This window comes from Hyaena hyaena, unplaced genomic scaffold (assembly GCF_003009895.1).
Source record: "Hyaena hyaena isolate Hyena2069 unplaced genomic scaffold, ASM300989v1 scaffold_7, whole genome shotgun sequence".
NCBI classification, from domain to species: Eukaryota; Metazoa; Chordata; class Mammalia; order Carnivora; family Hyaenidae; genus Hyaena; species Hyaena hyaena.
Window position 1 is genome coordinate 5127957 of NW_024080639.1, and position 18973 is coordinate 5146929.

Below are 18973 nucleotides of genomic sequence, written 5' to 3' on the forward strand. Positions count from 1 at the left end.
GCATACTTGATATAAACCTGGCCCGATCAGCACTGTACCTATTTAATAAATGAGGAAACTGAGTGTGCATGATTTGCCTAAAGTTACTAAATAAGCAAGTAGCAGATTGGAGATCCAAATCCAGACAGTCTGGAGTTAATCTACTTTAACTACGGAACATTATAATGGCTCATGAATTAAGTTCAACACACACACATCTTTTCTGTCAACTCGTAGATTCTGGTGCCGGTTCCATCTTTAGTAAGTCGTGGAGAGCCAGAGTGAAGTCACTTATAAAATCCGAGACTATTGGAGGGGCACCTAGGTGGCTCAGTCGGTTGAGTGTCTGACTTTGGCTCAGGTCATGATCTCATCACCCTCATCGGGCTCTGTGCTGACAGCTCAGAGCCAGAGCCTGCTTTGGATTCTGTGTCTCCCTTGCCCTCTGCCCCTCCCCCACTCACACACACTCTCTCTCTGAAAAATAAATGTTAAAAAATTTTTTGTTTGAATGCGAGACTGGCAGGGCACCTGGGTGGCTCGGTTGGGTAAGCTTCCAACTCTTGATCATGGCCCGTCATGCTCTCATGGCTGTGACGGAGCCCTGCGTCAGGGTCTGCCCTGACAGCATGGAGCCTGCTTGGAAGTTTCTCTCTCCCTCTCTCAAAATCAATAAACATTAAAAAAAAAAAAAAAAAATCCAAGACTGTCTTCCCTTTCTGTGATATTGGACTGAACTCAGTAATTTCCTATTAGCATAGAAAGGGGTATGAGAGGGTGAGGTTGGTGGTAAAGAGAGGCTAACCTGACAGGGATCCTTTAACCATTTCAATCAGACCAAACGTTTTTGGAAAATGAATTGTTCTGTTAGGAGTAAAGGTATAAAAAAGTCTTTGTAACAAATGTTTCTTTCTCAGAGCCAATATATTCCACAAGCGGTCTAGCATCAGAAAATCCTTGAGAGCATGCCAAGTATATGTACACACTCAAGTGTATTTTTCTAGGGGAGAAGAGTCAAGGTTTTCACTAAATACTCAAAGTAGCTGATTACCCTAACAAGGAGTAAGGACCTATAAAATCCTTCTTCAGCTTTATTTTTGGAGGGAGCTGGCAATCCAAATTTGTAAAGTACAACCAAGAAAACCTGCATTAAGAGCCAAATGTCGTTACAGTGAGAAGTATGAAAGGTGATCGTAGCTTAATAAACTGGGTAGCTACAATTGCAACTAGCAATTTGCTCTACAAGACAGGGTTAAAGAACAGCATCTTATTTGGAACTCACCTGCATCTGGTACATACAGTACCTTAAATTTTTTAAGCATTACTCATTTTCAATGAATCAAGAAAAAAGCCCAGCCACTGACTGTATATATAAAGTATTTATTTTTATGCACATATTTACCTACAAAATTTACACAAAATAAAACAATGCCGAATACATAGAATGCCCTCTTATGACTTCGTAGGAGCAGAGGGTTTTATTGCTGCGGTTTGAAGAATTAAAATTTTATACACATGAAAGCCAAGATGAACACATTTAAGTGGTAGCCTTGTTAAAAAGTGTGTGTCCTGTTAACTGAATTTTCAGCTTTATGTTAAATGGAATTTAAAAGACAGGTTGTGAAATAATTTAAACCTTTTCAAAATCTTCTAGTAAACAGGTAAAAGGCACCTCCAGTTCTTTAAAATATTTACAGCAATCCCAATAGTCTCATTTCCAGGGCGATTATAGTACATGTGGCTAAGATGCATACACAGTATGTCATTAACACTCTCTGAATGGTGAGAACCGTGGACTCGGGTTTGTGGCACCGCTCCCATGTGACCTTTGTGATGGCGTAGCTGATCAATTACACCTGGGCCACACCAGCGTGCCAGCAGCACGTCCACCACAGCATAAAATCCAGTTATTTAAAACGACTATCGAATTCCCAGACATCACATAATTTATACCTAAACTTGTATTATTCAGAAACCTTTATGGAGTGTTCTTAAAATTAATTACAAAATATAAAGTATATTCAACATTAAACGAAAACCATGAACTGGAAACTTACTACCACAATAGTGGCTGAAATTCGTTATCTGGCTTAATGAAAATTGTTTCTCAAAATGTCTATAATTTCGTACAACATAACGGAGATGAGTCTTCCTCAGTTTAGGCTCCATCCGATGTTTCTCTTGCATTCTGATTAGAACAGAAGAGTGTGAGAACGAAAGGCACAGCTATCCATGACAGCTGGGTGTAAAGAGCTGTGGCGATGGCAACAGGTGCTCCCGAAATACTGGTGCAGGAGAGCAGAGTCCACAGAACACCTCCCTCTTTAACATTGGCATTGATTTGCTATTTACAGTAGTTTGCAAAAATACATTATAAAAACTGGATGAGGTTCTGTTTCTAAGTTTAACTTAGTAACATACAGACATACTTCATCTGCAGGAGTCTCTGCAGGGTCTGAAGTACTAAAGTGACACTAATACTGAAACACAGATAATCAAAGGTACCAAGCCAAAGAACGCGAGCCATCATCAAGATCATTTGGGTAAATATTGCACACACTTCTCGTCAGTCGTTGCTATGACCTTCACATATCCAACTGTAAATGGAATCCTCTATGGCTTTTGCTCAATCACTTATTTGAAGAAAGGCTGTTTTAGGTCCCATAACAATGGTTACACACTGTCATTGAACATGAGGCCGAGGTTTCAAAATGAGTTTTCCTGTCTGTAAAGATGAAAAAAGAAAAAAGTTTGTCAAGACACAGGTCTATTAAAAACATCACCACTTCTCCATAAACTTTAAAGTGCATTTGAAGGGTACCAGAACACCCCAGAACAAAGTCAAGATAAATCAATCAATAGTTATGTTTCAAAACTTTGTGTGGAGCTTTCTAAAATCTTCATCACTTTAAAAATTTATTTTTTTTTTTATTTTTGAGACAGAGAGACAGAGCATGAGTGGGGGAGGGGCAGAGAGAGAGAGGGAGACACAGAATCTGAAACAGGCTCCAGGCTCTGAGCTGTCAGCAGAGAACCTGATGTGGAGCTCGAACCCACAAACCGTGTGATCATGACCTGAGCCCAAGTTGGACGCTTAACTGATTGAGTCACCCAGGCGCCCCGAAAAAAAATCATCACTTTAAGGAAACACATCTATTTGATGAATTCCCTGCGCACTACCTAAAAACCAGCCAATCAATCCAATGAATAAAACTCCAACATGTATAAACCAATTCAGGCTCCTTAACAAAGTTTATAAAACATAAATAAATTTGAGCAAAAACATTTTTCCTTTTCGAACATTAAATTTTTAATTTCAAGTGAAAACGTAATGGTTTTCCAACCAATGGTTGGAGCACTAGACACTCATACGCTGAGGATGTTCAGAGTAAGTGGATACAAGTCTGTGGGCCAATGGTTTTTGTTTTTTTTTTAAATATAAGCTCTGTACCCAACGTGGGGCTTGAACTCATGACCTCAAGATCAAGAGTCGCATGCTCTACTGACTGAGCCAGCCAAGCACCCCGGACCAACTGTCTTATTTATCCAAAAAAAAAGGTACATGCCACATAATACAGATAATTCCATTTCTGGGAATTTTTCTGAAGGAAACTGGATTTGAGCATAAAGCTGTACACAAAAATGTTACTTTTTTTTCTTTCATTCAACATCTTTCATTTAACTTCTACTGAGCACCTACTATAGGCCAGGCCTTGCATGAAATGCTAGGGATCCAGGAATTAATGAGACAGACTCCCTGGTCCTCCTGGAGCTCAAGTTCTGGCAGAGAACATATAATATAGGTAATACGGAAACTGTGGAAACAACCGTATGACCAATAGGGCATTACGTCATGATGCATCTGTAAAACAGGACAATACGTGATTAAACAAAACAGAAGACCCTAACTATGACAGTGTGGGTAAAAAACCCAGAACCCTGCATGTGGTTCATGTCCAATAAATGGTGGCTCTTAGATCCTAATATTGGGTCAAAGAAGCAGATCTGAAAACTTCTTAATATCTTTTATGAGAAGTGAGAATGTGCAACATAATATGAAACATCTTTAGTTGTTGAGACTCTGGTATCCTCAGGTCAAAAGTGCTATCCAGGGGGCCTGGGTGGCTCAGTCGGTTAAGCATCTGACTTCGGCTCAGGTTATGATTCCATGACTTGTGGGTTCGAGCCCCATGTCAGGCTCTGTGCTGACATCTCAGAGTATGGAGCCCGCTTCAGATTCTGTGTCTCTGCCTCTCATCTACTCTGTCTCTCAAAAATGAACTTAAAACAAAACAAAACAAAGTGCTGTCCAGATTCTGGTCACCTTGAGATTCTCCCTTTCACTTCATTTTCAGCCATTTGGTTTTTGATAATTTCTTGATATATTGGTAGAACTTTGACACTAATTTTTTCACTATTTTATTGAGATACAATTTATATACAGTTAAGTGCTCAAACCTTCTGTACAATCTTATGAGTTTTAAGAAATATATATGGCCACACAGCAACCACCCAGATCTAACTACAGAACATCACCACCATCCAGAACGCTCCTCCAGGCCCCTTTCTGGTCAAACAAAAGCCCTATTCCTTACACAGACATACCACTTCCCATAAAGTTTGCCTGTCTCTGATCTTTTAACAAATGGAATCATACAGTGTGTGTTCTTTTGCACCTATTTCTTCCATTCACTGGGTGTGAGATTCACTCATGTTACCATGTTTCAGTAGTTTGTATCATTTTATTGTTATTACAACATGAAATACGCAATATTCCACTGCATGGACAGGTCACTATTTTTTTTATCCATAGGTTTAATCTATTTTAAATTTCATGAGTAACACAATGTAATCTTATTTTTTATGTTTAGAATTTTGTTTTAATATTTTATTTATTTTTTGAGAGAGAGCACAAGTGGGGTAGGGCAGAAAGAGAAGGAGACACAGAATCCAAAGCAGGCTCCAGGCTGAGCTGTCAGCACAGAGCCCGATGCGGGGCTTGAACCTACAAACTGAAATCATAACCTGACAAACTGAAATCATGACCTGAGCTGAAGTTGGACGCTTAACGGACTGAGCCACCCATGTACCCCTAATGTAATCTCGTTATTAAAAAATTCAAATACAGGGGTACCTGGATGGCTTAGTTGGTAAAGCATATACCAATCTGATCTCAGGGTTTTGAGTTCAAGCCCCATGCTGGGTGTAGAGTTTACTTTAAAAAAATAAAACTGAAAAAAAAAAAAAAAACTGAAATGCAGATAAGCAAAATCATTCTTTCCATCTATCTCAAATTCTAACCCCCTCTTACAGAAGAAATCAGTTTTAGCATGAATCTTCCCAGACTGGGTTCTATAAATTTACATTCATATATATAAATAAAATTTGGGGTTTCTTTTCTTTAATTACTAAGTTTATTTATTTAGAAAGAGTGAGCAAGTGAGCATGGGGAAGAGGCAGAGAGGGAGAGAAAATATCTCAATAAGCAAAAATGAGCAAAGTAAAAAAGAGACAAATCAAAAAACCGACACTTAATTACAGAGGACAAATAGGTGGTTGCCAGAGGGGAGGAGGGGGCTGCTGAGACAGGAGACAGGGGTCAGGAGCCGTGCGGGGACGAGCTCCCAGTGATGACTGGAACTGCTGACTCACTACACGGGACACCTGGAACTCACGAACACTGTATGTTAACTCTACTGGAATTAAAAAGTAAACGGTGCTAGGGAAAAAACATCTTAAAAAAAAAAAGATACCAAACTGAGTCTATCGTCTGGTAATTCACTCCTTGTACCTAACTTTTCTTGGAGATCCTTCCGTGTTCATATTTAAAGATTTACTTACAGTTTCCTGTACCACAGCCTATTTCCCGCTCCCCGCTGAGAAACATAAAACCTGTTTCCATTTTTCCACACTGCAAAGGATGTGGTGACGCGTGACCTCTTCCCTGCGCGATCTCGTCCCTGCCTCCGCGGGTGCATGTGACAGTCCCCACCAGGGGTGGATGGAGAGAAGCAGAATGGCTGGGTCACAAGGTGTGCCAACGTTACATTTTACAGGATGGAGACGCTGCCTTCTGACACGGCCACACCAGTGTGTGTTTGCCACAAGCAGCGTGTGGGCGCACCTACCTCACCATGGTTCTGGGGCCGTGACTTCTGCCCATGTGATAGGCAGGCAAGACAGATAAACGGAAACTCAGTTTTACCATGCACTTCCCCAGTTACAAATGAGGCTATCTGTGTTATTGCTTTTATGACTTGACTCTTTCCCCACATTTCAAATCTACTGTCATTTTCATTTATTTTTAATAGGTCTTTAAATATTCTGGATTCTACCCTCTATTAGATACCTTAAAAAATATTTTTTTAAAATTTATTTATCTTGAGAGAGAAGAGAGAGAGAGGTACCTGGGTGCACACAGAGGAAAGGGGCAGAGAGAGAGAGACAGAGAGAAAATTCCAAGCAGAGTCCATGCTGTCAGCACAGAGCCCAATGCGGGGCTCAATCCCATGAACTACGAGATCATGACCTGAGCCAAAATCAAGAGTCAGACACTTAACAGACTGAGCCTCCCAAGAGCGCCCTCCCCCACCTTTAAGTTTTCTTAATAATCTCTACACCCAATGTGGAGCTTGAACTCATGACCCTGAGATCAAGAGTCACATGCTTTTGTCACTGAGGCAGCCAGATGCCCCACTAATACCTAATCACTGCTTAATTTCTTGCCTTTTGCTATACAAAATTTCCAGATGATGCAACTAAAGGTATCCAACCTCTTCCATGACGGCATTTGTGTCTTAAGAAAACAGAGTTTTTCTGCACCAAGATTATAAACATATTCACCTTTATTTTTTTCTAATGCTTTAACTATAGGATGTGCATGTCTTAAATGCATTTAAGACAAGGGGCGCCTGGGTGGCTCAGTCAGTTAAGTGCCGGACCTTGAATTAGGTCATGATTTCGCTGTTACAAGGTTCGAGCCCTGCAATGGACTTCTCACAGGTGTGGAGCTGGCTTGGGATTCTTTCTTTCTCCCTCTCTCTCTGGCCCTCCTACACTCTCACTCTCTCTTAAAATAAATAAACTTAAAAAATATATACATATGTAAAGACTTTACCTGGAATTTAGTTTTATTAATTGATGCAGAGATCTACATTCATTTTTTCCAAATGAAGAGCCAGTGGTCTCAACACTAGCCCATTTCTTCCCTTTTGACTTGAAATACTATCCTTTTTCTCTCCTAATTTTAAAAAATTACAGTGTTGGGGCGCCTGGGAAACTCAGTTGGTTAGCTTCCAACTTCCACTCAGGTCATGACATGATTCGAGCCCTGCATAGGCTCTGCACTGATACCTCAGAGCTGGGAGCCTGCTTCTGATTCCGTGTCTCCCTCTCTGCCCCTCCCCTGGCCAGTGCACGTGCACACACACTCTTTCTCAAAAATAAACAAACAAAGGGGTATCTGGGTGGCTCAGTTGGTTAAGCATCTGACTTCAGCTCAGGTCATGATCTTGCAGTTCATAAGTTCAAGCCCTACACTGGGCTCTGTGCTGACAGCTCAAAGCCTGGAGCCTGCCTGCTTCAAATTCTGTGTCTCCCTCTCTCTCTGCCCCTCCCTCATTCATGCTCTATCTCTCTCAAAGGTAAATGAACATTAAAAAACAAAGAAACATTTAAAAAATCAAAGTGTTTATCTTTATTCTCTTGACTGATCCTGTGGCCTTCCTGCTCCTGTATCCTTTTTCCCCCTCTTTATTCCTATTTTCTATACAAGGTATTACTGAATAGTTTTTTTTTTTTTTTAATTTTAATGTTTATTTTTGAAGGAGAGAGCGACATAGAGTGTGAGTAGGGGAGGGGCAGAGAGAAGGAGAGACAGAATCAGGCTCCAGGCTTTGAGCTGTCAGTGCAGAGCCCAATGTGGGGCTTGAATTCATGAACTGTTGAGACTGTAACCTGAGACAAAGTCAAACGATTAACTGAGCCACCCAGGTGCCTCAGTAGTTTTCTAATTTGAAGGTAAAAACACTTTTATAAATAAACAAATCAAAACTTTGAGATATTCTTATGTTTTAATTTTAACTAGGCTCCACACCCAACGTGGGGTTTGAACTCACAACCCTGAGATTAAAGCCTAATGCTCTACTGAATGAGCCAGTCAGACAAACCCCAAGATAATCTTAATAGTCAAAACCGGGCACCTGGGTGGCTCAGTCTGTTAAGCATGTGACTTGGCTCAGGTCATGATCTCCCAGTTTGTTCATGAGTTTGAGCCCTGCATCGGCCTCTGTGTTGACAGCTCAGACACTGGAGCCTGCTTTGGATTCCGTGTCTCCCTCTCTCTGCCCTTCTTACCCTGCTTGCACGCAGTCTCTCTCTCTCAAAAATAAATAAACATTAAAAAAAAAACCAAAATTAATACATCAAAACCTGATCAACTTTTAAAAATACAGTTGGTTTGTATGTCCGTAGTCTGTCAATCTGAGATCCTATTTAAAATCCTACACACGGAATCCTATTAGATAAATAATAGTTTACAAACCCAACACCCACCGAGACATTTCTGGCCAAGAGTGACCACTCTATATTAGATCTATGATGACTTCAGTTATAAGACACCGCATCATGATTTTATGTCATTAAGAAAGATTAAACTGGGGGTTCCTGCCTGGCTCAGTCAGTAGTGTGTGTGACTCTTGATCTCAGAGTTGTGAGTTCAAGCCCCACACTGGGCACAGAGCTTACTTTAAAAACAAAAAAGATTAAACTGTCAACACTACCAGTTGAACTGTACAACACTACAGATTATCAGATGCATCTCAATTTCAGAGATGTAAATGCGTACCTTAGGGTCAGTGCAATGAAGAATATTCCCACTATTAATCCAGGCCGACAACCTACTTAAGCCAAAACACTTCAGTCCTCTCATGCAGGTCTATAATTTTCTAACGTAAACAATACTCACATCATCACAAGACATGTTGTATTCTGCTAATACAGTTCGACATCGAGCAGCTATACTGAAAAACTGTGGTCAAAGGAAAATTTGTCATATGAGGAATAAGCTTTTATCAAAACCTAGACGATCAAGAAGGTGCTGTAAAATTTCACCTGAGAATAAAACTAAATTCTGCAAAGGATACATTGATGGCGCAACGACCCGCTTGTGTATTCCAGCAAAAAACAAGCCTATCAGAGTGATACAGCTAATGGTGAAGAATGGGTGATTCCATAACGATGTGAAGAAGGACACCTGAAAAACAAAAGTTTGAAATATAAAAATGTTCAGAATCTCAGAATACTAACTCCTACTTCCCCCACTTGTGCTTATATACATGTTAACATTTTAATCATCTAAAATGAGGATTTGAAGAATTCAAAATAACCCTAGTTGTTTTGCAGGCCATAAAAATGAAAATAATTTGTTTCATATCTTTCACCTAGCAAGATAGCAATAATCTCTCCATCCTAAAGACCTGAAGCATTACAAGTTCATTCCTATAATTAAAAACCATCCTACCAAAAGTATTTATTGAGCCCTTCCCAGCAAGAAGCAATTTAGAACGCACAAGAATGGGGCACCTGGCTGGCTCGGTTGGTAGAGCAGCTGACTCTACCACTCAAGGGTCATGAGTTCAAGCCCCAGAGTGGATGTGCAGCTTATTTCAAACAAGCAAACAAGCAGGAGTCTAAGAGAAACAAAGGGCTAATTTCAGAGCTAGGCATAACCAGATGACAGCAGGAAACAGGGGAATATGAATACATGGAGACAAGAGCCCACGGTCCAGCACTGGAACAGGAGTGGGCACTGCAGCCAGAGTACTGGCAAACAGAAGTATAGACTTCTGGAGGAAAGATGTGGTTAGAGTCTGGAAAAAGAAATCAGATAGACTAGTAACTAAATGGGAGCAACAGAATTAAGCCAAAGGCATGTGTACTTCACTCTCCTACTGAGAGATGCATACACATTTCAAGATGGAGAACTAAACTTACAAACAGCACCAGGTAGCTGGCCTAACACGGTATGGATTAAATAAATTTGTCAAATGAAGAAATGAGAGGCTGAAATATCAGAAACGGAAAAAGCTCCCAGAAGGATAAAATTCTGAAAAAGGTTAATATTCCAGAGGAACGTCTACGTAAAACCTTTAAGGACAGGTGAATTTCCACAGGCCAGCTATGTTTCACGTGGTGTACATAATATAAGCACACATCATGTCTTAGGTGTTAATTTAACTAAATCGATAAGAAGCAGACTTCTTTCCTCCATGGCAACAGTCTACTAAATACCAGTTTTCCCCTTTAGCTCAGGCATCCGGGTACTGCCCGGTGTGCGATATTCCTGCTCTTCTCGGCTTCTCCCAGTTAGTCACGCACTGGTTTTAGAGTCTGCAACTCCTGCTACAGAAACAATTGCTTTTTAAAACTCCTTTCAGGTCTGAGGTTATTAAATACTGAAATATAAAGAACCAACCCTTAGGCTAATAGTTATATTCTCACCTAATTTAGAAAATTACATTAACTACAGAGTTTTGTGCCTATTTCAAATTACATTTAATTCTGTGTTTTATTAAGATCTCAACTAGCTGAGGGGCGCCCGGGTGGCGTAGTTGGTTAAGCGTCCGACTTTCGCTCGGGTCATGATCTCGCGGTTCGTGGGTTCGAGCCCCGCGTCGGGCTCTGTGCTGACTGCCAGCTCAGAGCCTGGAGCCTGTTTCAGTCTGTGACTCCCTCTCTCTCTGACCCTCCCCTGCTCACGCTGTCTCTCTCTCTCCTAGAAATAAATAAAAAACATTTAAAAAAAAAATAGGAAAAAAAAAAAAAAGAAAGTGATGCATTACTGTACTGTTTAAAAAAAAAAAAAAAAAAAAAGATCTCAACTAGCTGAAATCAGCTTATATTTTTCCCAATTAGAAGTCAGATTCATTTCCCAAGAGAGATCTTTCCAATCTTCCTGGCAGCCTCCTCACTCTTCCCCAGAAGATGAGCACCAAGCACAGCCCAAGATCCGACTTTTATAAATGAACACACAAGAGAGTTATCTCCTATCCGCCATAAAAACTCCTCTATTAACGTAAAATTCCATCCCCAGGCTCCCCTACCTCCTATTCTTTTATATCTCCACCCCAGTGGATAAAGCCAGGAAGACTGTGCGCTAAATAAACCCGTGGCTGCCTGAACTGCCATTTGGACTGCCGACAAAAGCCTTGCGTTTAAGTTTTCCTCCCAGAGAACCTAATGGGTTATAAATAAAGCTACTGGAAGTGGTCTACCTAATTACAGTTTAAACAAGGATGTGGGTTTACGATTTGAGAGAATTACAACAGCACTATTACCTAAATAAAGATACACTGAGGGAAAAATGTCACTGAAAAATTGGGAGGCTACGGCTTCTCTAATAAAAAAAGGTTGAGTTTGAAATTAAGGTACAAGTTAGAAGAAAGAAAAATTTTGAGAACCATGCTATCAGATTTCATCAAAGCTGCTTCGAGAAATAACAGTATAAGATCTGTTATTGCATTTGGTACAGGGATGCTCTTGGACAGTGCCCAATGGGAGATCTCTCAGTGTTTCCTATATTAAATTTCAGGCAGGATTTTTTTTTTAAAAGATAAATGCGGACAACAAAATCTTTGCCAGCTTATGGAACTTACACATGTGTTCTCCTCACGGAGACCGAAAACCATGGAGCTGTGTCTTCACTGATTAGGTCACTCAGACTGATTTGTATTTCAGTTCTGGCAAGAGTTCTGGCCCACATGGCCTCGTCTGTGACCTGGTTTCCTTCCTGTTTTTGGCCCTCCAATCAGTCCTTTTTTCCTAATTTGACTTTGTATTACATTTATATTCTGTTACTTTATCATATGTTTCCTGCAAAGTCACCTCAAATACTTTATGGGATGATGAAAGACATGTCATAGAAGAAAATGGTATTTTATAATTTTTAAAAGCTGCACAGATGATCCTAAACAGAGAATAAAGACAATGTTTACACTAAAATCAGTAAAAATATGTGAATATATGTAGAAAGATATGTAAAAAGTTCAGAAATCAAGGAGAAACAGTGTAAGTGGAGTAATATTTCTTGGGTCTTTTTCCCTGTAAAAGATACTCAAGTCTTCAAGACCCAACCAAAGTTTTACTTAAACAAATTAATGTAAGGGATATTTTTAATATAATGATCAATATCACTACTCGTAACAACAGGTAGCATTTGAATAATACTTTACAATGAACAAAGCGCCACTACATGATATCATTTAATCTACAAAAAAATTTTAAATCAAAACTTCTACCTTTTGTGTCTCGGGATCTATTAACCAGTTCCAGGCCCCAGTGGCTGTGCAGACAGATACCACTATAAGCAGCACTGATGGAAGATAAACATGAAATTAGTGAGGACATACCTGGTAACAAATATATTAGTATCTACATGAGTAAATGTATACAAATACCACCAGTTCCTAATAAATGACAGCCAAAGGATCCAGCACTTTATTAAACGGAAAACTGAGGAATTTGGAAACTTTCTGTATGACCTTGAGGAATTCAGTTAAACACTGTGATACTTAGTAACTGAGAATGATACTGTCCCCATTATTGCTTTGGTCAGAACTTTCTAAGATTAATGAAATTAAAAGCAGAACAAAGATACTAAAATTTTAATGTAAGATTCCATATTATGTAACTTTCAATGTGCTTTGTGATTTTGCACATCTTGTAAATTCAAGTTAAAAAACAAAAAACACCTCTCATTTTCAAACGTAAACAAACCAAACGAAGACTCCTTTAGGAATGCACGGAGAATTCTGACTAGAAGATTTGCCTTGCAGACAACTGCCTGCAGTTAGGAATGTGGAATACACCGATCAGGATCCGATTTTCTTTAGAGACCTGAAGATCAGGGTAAAAATAACTGGTAGTAGACCTCAGAAAAATCTTCTTTCTCCCCACTAAGCTAGAATTATTTTAGGGATTCTAAATAGATCCTAAATAAAACTTAAGACTAAATGGTACCGGGCACCTGGCTGGGTTAGTCAGTGGAGAATGTGACTCTGACCTTGGAGTTGTTGGTCTGAGCCCTACATGGGGTGTCGATGGATAATTTAAAAACGAAATCTTTAAAAAAACGTTTTAAAGAGAATAAATGGTATTCCTAGAATAAGAGCACTAAGACTTAGTTAACATTCTGGGTATCAAGTTACTGTCCTTCAGTTAGTATGCCGACAGTGTTAACATGTAAAGATCAGGATTCAAAGAACAATAGAAACATAGTAAAACTGTATCTAGGATTCCTGGTGATGTACCTTTAGAAAGGGCAAATCACAAGAAAACAATCTCATTTTAGGCACTTAGTACAGAATCAAAATTTCAAAACTGCATTCTCAGCTCAGAACTGACTAAACTCAGTTTCTTAGAATTCTGTTTCCAATAAGAAATATATTCATACTACATAGATTCTTCTTTTAAAAAATGAAGCAAAAGCAAAATCAAACCCATGGGAGGGACCTTGGACACATACTTTTGATCGGTACCTTACTCAAGCTGAAGTCCTTGGAGACCATAAGCACAGAGACAAATAATCACAGAAAACAATAAAGTACACTCACTATATTATATTTTGTAAGATAGGACATTATCATGTACATTTAAAAGATTTGGGGGGGTGGGGTTGCCTGGGTGGCTTAGTTGGTTAAGCAGCTGACTGTGGCTCAGATCATGGTCTCACAGTGAGTTCAAGCCCTGCGCTGGGCTTTGTTCTGACAGCTGGGAGCCTGGAAACTGCTCTGGATTCTGCGTGTGTGTCTCTCTCTCTCTTCCCCTCCTCTGCTCATGCTCTCTTTCAAAAGTAAATAAACATTTAAAAAAATTTACAAAAAAAAAAGAAAAAATTTTCAAGTAGCAGTGAAATAAGGTTTGGGGGGTAATTCCTCCATAAACCAAAGAACTTGAGAAAATCATTACTTGTAAATTCTGACCAATCAGAATTCTCACAGCATATGAATAAAACTTTGCAAACAGATCTAATAAAAACATCACAGAAAGTGTTGACACAGAAAAAAACTCCTAACTTCAATAGTGCTCTCTGGTCCCACAAGCTGAATTTTGAAATCCATGTGTTGTTGTACTTACCTCTTTGCAGGAATTCAATTTTAATAACACGCATCCAAGAACCTACGACTGACCCCAACATGAGTGAGTTTAGCAGTTTGTGCACTGAGGTCATCCCTTGCGTATGCGTCTGCATTTCTTGTGTTATTTCCACGGGGCAACAATTCTCTCAATCATATTTTGTGTTACTCGTGATATTTTGAGTATACAGTTAAAACTTGAATTTGTTTTCTTGGACAGGCTCCCAAACAACACAATCACGCTCTGCTAAAATTGACTAAGGGTAATGTCACAACCTTTGTATATGTTAAATATGGTTTTCCTCAATAAAACTTCAGAAGTTTGTAAGCAAATTGTAAAACTGCTAAACAAGCTCCTTGAAATTATTATATGTCACTTATCAACAGTGTAATATTTAATTTTAAAAGTATTTTAATGGAAAAATAAAAATTCAAACACATAGAAACTCCATGGCCAGTTCCTTTTCTTAATAATTTCTTTAGGATGCTTTGTTTACAAAACTAAATAAGTTTAAAAGCTGTCACAACGGGGGCGCGCCTGGGTGGCTCAGGTGGTTAAGCCTCCACTCTTGATTTTGGCTCTGATCATGATCTCACGATTGGGGAGATGGAGCCCCGCGTCTGGCTCTGCACTGGCAGTGTGGAGCCTGCTTGGGATTCTCTCTCTCTCTCTCTCTCTCTCTGCTCCTCCCCCACCCACACTCTCTCAAGATAAACTTAAAAAAAAAAAAAGGCAAAAGCTGTCAAAATGAAAGGAAACCTTATGATTTAGTAAAGCCTTTGTTGGTCAAAAATTTTACACAAAAGCAAATCATTGCTAGGCTGGGATAAAAGTATCAACTGTCACCTTATTTTGCCTCAAAGAAACATTCAAAAACTTACTTCTCCAACGTCCAGTGGCAGGTTGCAAACAATGAATATATTCTGTAAGTCTCCTCTCAAAAGCCTTGAGATCTAGGTAAAGAGATGCCAAATTTCTAATTAGCCACCTTGACCGGTCTGAATCTATTAAGATGAAATTTTAGAAAATCTAACTGCTTCAGGTCTTACACACCAACTTACATGTATCACTGCACTGTTTACTTCGTTTACAGCTTTAAATACTTGGCAAAAATATTAGGTTTCTTTAATTCCAATTTCACATATAAGGAAACTGGCTGGTTCACTTTTAGAAGCTTCGTTAAGTGGTTATGTGGAAAATCAGCAGCAGCCTCGGCCGGGGCCGAAAGCTAGAATTTTGGGAGTTGCAAATAAAAGGATCAAAATCAGAGCAAGTTTTAATTCTGTCGGAGCTAAGAACTTTCTATTAGAACGTATTCCCCTAACATCAAAGGCTTCGAGGTCTATATGACCGCAATGACCCGATTCCGCCCTCCAGCCCTCGTGAGTTTAATTAATGGTTACGCTTTCGGTTCGCTCTTGCTGGACTTCTGATTCGGCTAACGGGTGGGTGTGCAAAGACACTCCCCTTTCCTCCCTCTGAATGGGTTACAGAATGGGTTACAGGTGATCATCGTGACGCTCTCGAAGCTCAAGCTCGGAGGCGTCCAAGGTGCTACCGAGCGAGCAAGGGAGTCTCGGTCGCGTCTTTTAAACTTTAAAAAGAGATCAAGAGGCACTCGCTCCCTCCAGCAGTTACCAGAAACCACAACAGGAATTAAGAACACAACTCCCGGGGGTTATCAGTATGAAGTAAGGTGAATTAGCACTCACAAAAGGCAAAATGCAAATCTTTGCCAATGAATAAAAAACCGAAGTAACCCAGGAGAGGGGCTCCCGGTCCGAGCTGGGAGGGAGGGGGGGATGGGAGAGCTGACGCAACGCCCCCCAGCTCCCGCGGAGGCCAGGCGCGCCGGAACCAGCGTCCGGCCGCCCCTTGGCCAGGCTCCCGCGCCCCCCAAGCTCCAACCCCCTTAGTCCATCCTTCTCGGCCTCCTCTCCCCGGGGCGGGGTCTCCTCTGCTCCGGCTCCTCCAGAGCCCCGCCGGCTTCCGAGAAGACCCGGGACGGGCCCGGCCAACCCAGTAAGCCCACTCTACCTTCCGCCTGCTCCAGGGAGTTCATGTCGGGCGGCAGCTCCAGTCACCGCCACTGTCCCGTCCGCATCGCAGCTCCCCGGCGCGACCCACAGCGCCAACTCCCACCTCTAACCGCTCCCCGCTGCCCCTCCCCGTCGCACCTCCCCTTGCCTACACCCGCTACGCTCATTGGGCATCCCTGCCAGACCCCACAATTAAGGCGGCCTCCTATTGGTTAACTCTGGCACCGGCCTCGGGGCCTAGCGTTGGACGGTCAGCCGGAGGGACCAAGAGCTGCCGGCGGCCGGGCTGGTGTAGCGCTGACGCCGCCTCCTGCCCCGGGGAGGAACTGCAGCCTGTCGGAGCCAGTTCGCTCGTAGGTATATTCTTTGCTTCCTGCTTGGTTCTTCCATTCCTCAAACGTTTATTGAGCGCCCGTTACCTTCCGGGCCATGTTCTGGTCGCTTACGAGGGAATCAGAAATGAACGAACTATCCTCCCTCTAACACTGGGAGTAGAACCCAAATAATGTATGCAGGTAGAGTACGTCTTTCCTTGATGACTCTTTAAGTAGGCATATTTCCCTCGGTCAGTTTTTCTTACCTTACCCAACTTTCATGTATCATAAAGAATGCAAGCAAAGTATGAGCCTCAGAACCTAGAAGTTAAAAAAGTCTGTAAGGTATGGGCTAGGTTTGTGTTTAGTTAAAATGCTTCTTGTTGGTTTCCTTGTGGTCATTCAAGAACTGTTTATTGCATGATGTTCTATTCACTGTATTTTATCAGGGATACAGTTATGAGGAAGATAGAGAAGATTTTTGTCCTAAGAGAGGAAGAGTTACAGCAGGCTATAAACATGCAACTAAGTAATGCAACTCTTGATCATGGGGTCCTGAGTTTGAGCCCCACCGGACATGTAGTGCTTACTTAAAAAAATAAATAACAGCAAATAAATAATTGGATTCAGGTAGAGATAATTGTGTGAAGGAAGTAACAGTAATACCATACAGGGAGCTAAAGGAGGGGTTAGTTAATTATTCAATCAATTAATTCATTAACGTAAACCCTAAGTCACACTACCCCTTTTCACTTCTTGCTCAGTGCGCCATTTCTCCACCTCCAAGTTTTGTTCATCACGTTTTCCTTTGGTCTCCAGCAGTGTCTAAAGAATGGTTATTGAGCATCTGTTACATTATAGGCTTTCCTGCGCTAGATCCTGGGGAGGTGAGGAGTGAGAAACACTGATGAAGAGGATGGCACAAAGCGCCATGATAAGTGGGAACTTTGCTGACTGGCCTTCCAAAGAGATCTGTTAACTGCAGGTCTTCTGCTTGCTTGATGGGGTATGTCAGTTTCTAGCGAGAACTTGGGACGACAGAAAGAAGACCAAGGACTACCTCTTAGGTTTCTCCCTCTCCAGCTTTCATTTTCAACTGTGCTCAAATAAATGTTGAACGTGTCTTTGAAAAGGTGTACATTCTTAGCCTGTCATGGGGGTTAGGAGGCGGTAAGGAAGAAGAGGAGGGAAATAGGGCCTCAAAGTGAGGTTAAGAAATTTTGTTTTTTGTTGTTGTTGTTTTTTTATCTGAGACACACACACACACACACACACACACACACACAGGGAGAGCATGTGTGCACAAACGGGAGGGGAGGAGACAGGGAGAGAAAGAATCCCAAGTAGGCTCCACACTGTCAGCAGAGCCTCAACACGGGCCTCAATCTCACAAACTGTGAGATCATGACCTGAGCTGAAATCAAGAGTAGGACTGAGCAATCCAGATGCCCCCATGTTAAGAATTTTGAACCCAAGATACTGGGGAGACCAAAGGATTTGTAAAAACTCATATAAGGGTGCCGGGTTGGGCTGACAGCACGGAGTCTGCTTGGGATTCTCTCTTTCCTCTCCCCCGCCCCATCTCTTCAAAAGCTCTCTCTCTCTCTCTCAATAAACACTGAACAAAACAAAAAACAAGACTTTGTATCAGTGAGATTTGGCAAGAACATAGCCAACAAGTACTCAAGGAATTCATACATATTCCAGGTACTGGGACATAAACTAAGAATTTAAAGTTACCTACAACGAACTCCAGCCCTCTGTAAGGCGGGAGTTAGTGTAAAAAACAAAGATAAACTACCACTCCGAAAACATCAGCGATGGGACAAAGATCCACTTGGAAGAAGAATGTCCAGCACAATAGCTAAGGGTTGTTACCTTTTACTGAGGGGACGGGCACTATCCCTTTTGTCGTTCAGGAATGTCAGAGCTCCTTTAAACCCTACAACAGGTCTGAGTCAAAGGGTGTATGTCAAACCCATTTCAGAGATGAGTTTATATATGAGTGGCTGAAATGATCAACTCCAACCCTGTAGCTGGAGTTATTATTGATCTCTCTCTCTCTCTCCTTCTCTCTCTCTCTCTCCTTCCACATGGTACACCAGATCACTTAACAAATCTTTTGTTTTTTTTTCTAATTTTTAATGTTTTATTCTGAGAGAGAGAGACAGCATGAACAGGGGAGGGGCAGAGAGAGAGGGAGACACAGAATCTGAAGCAGGCTCCAGGCTCTGAGCTGTCAGCACAGAGGCGGATGCGGGGCTTGAACCCGCGATCTGTGAGATCATGACCTGAGCCGAAGTCGGACGCTTAACCGACTGAGTCACCCAGGCGCCCTTCACTTAACAAATCTTGTTGGCTCTGGCCTCAAAATATATTTAAACTTTAATCACTTCTCGCTACTTCCACTGTAACCACTCTGGTCCAAGCCACTATATAACCTGGGTTTACCTCAATGATCTCCAGCTGTTCCCCTCCTTCCACCTTTGTCTCAGAGTGGTTTGTAAA

General features: G+C 41.2%; 1 protein-coding gene and 1 long non-coding RNA gene across 3 annotated transcripts; one reads left to right on the forward strand and one right to left on the reverse strand.

Annotated features, from left to right (window-relative positions):
- Window positions 1–1339: 1339 nt before the first annotated feature.
- CNEP1R1 (CTD nuclear envelope phosphatase 1 regulatory subunit 1) lies at window positions 1340–16265 on the reverse strand. Of its 2 annotated transcripts, none has more exons than XM_039241967.1 (6): window positions 16150–16265; window positions 14994–15065; window positions 12276–12349; window positions 9123–9232; window positions 8945–8999; window positions 1340–2704 (listed from the first exon to the last, which is right to left on the reverse strand). In XM_039241967.1, the coding sequence occupies exons 1-6, from the start codon at window positions 16172–16174 to the stop codon at window positions 2663–2665; spliced, it is 378 nt and encodes a 125-aa protein (XP_039097898.1). In that variant the 5' UTR covers window positions 16175–16265; the 3' UTR covers window positions 1340–2662. The 2 variants fall into 2 exon arrangements, with proteins under 2 accessions (XP_039097898.1, XP_039097903.1); XM_039241972.1 differs by having other exon boundaries at window positions 2672–2704; window positions 8945–8994.
- A 100-nt stretch (window positions 16266–16365) lies between these two features.
- Window positions 16366–17597, forward strand: LOC120238297. Its single transcript, XR_005530172.1, has 2 exons — window positions 16366–16504; window positions 17327–17597. It is a non-coding gene; the product is annotated as an uncharacterized LOC120238297 (long non-coding RNA).
- Window positions 17598–18973: the final 1376 nt, after the last annotated feature.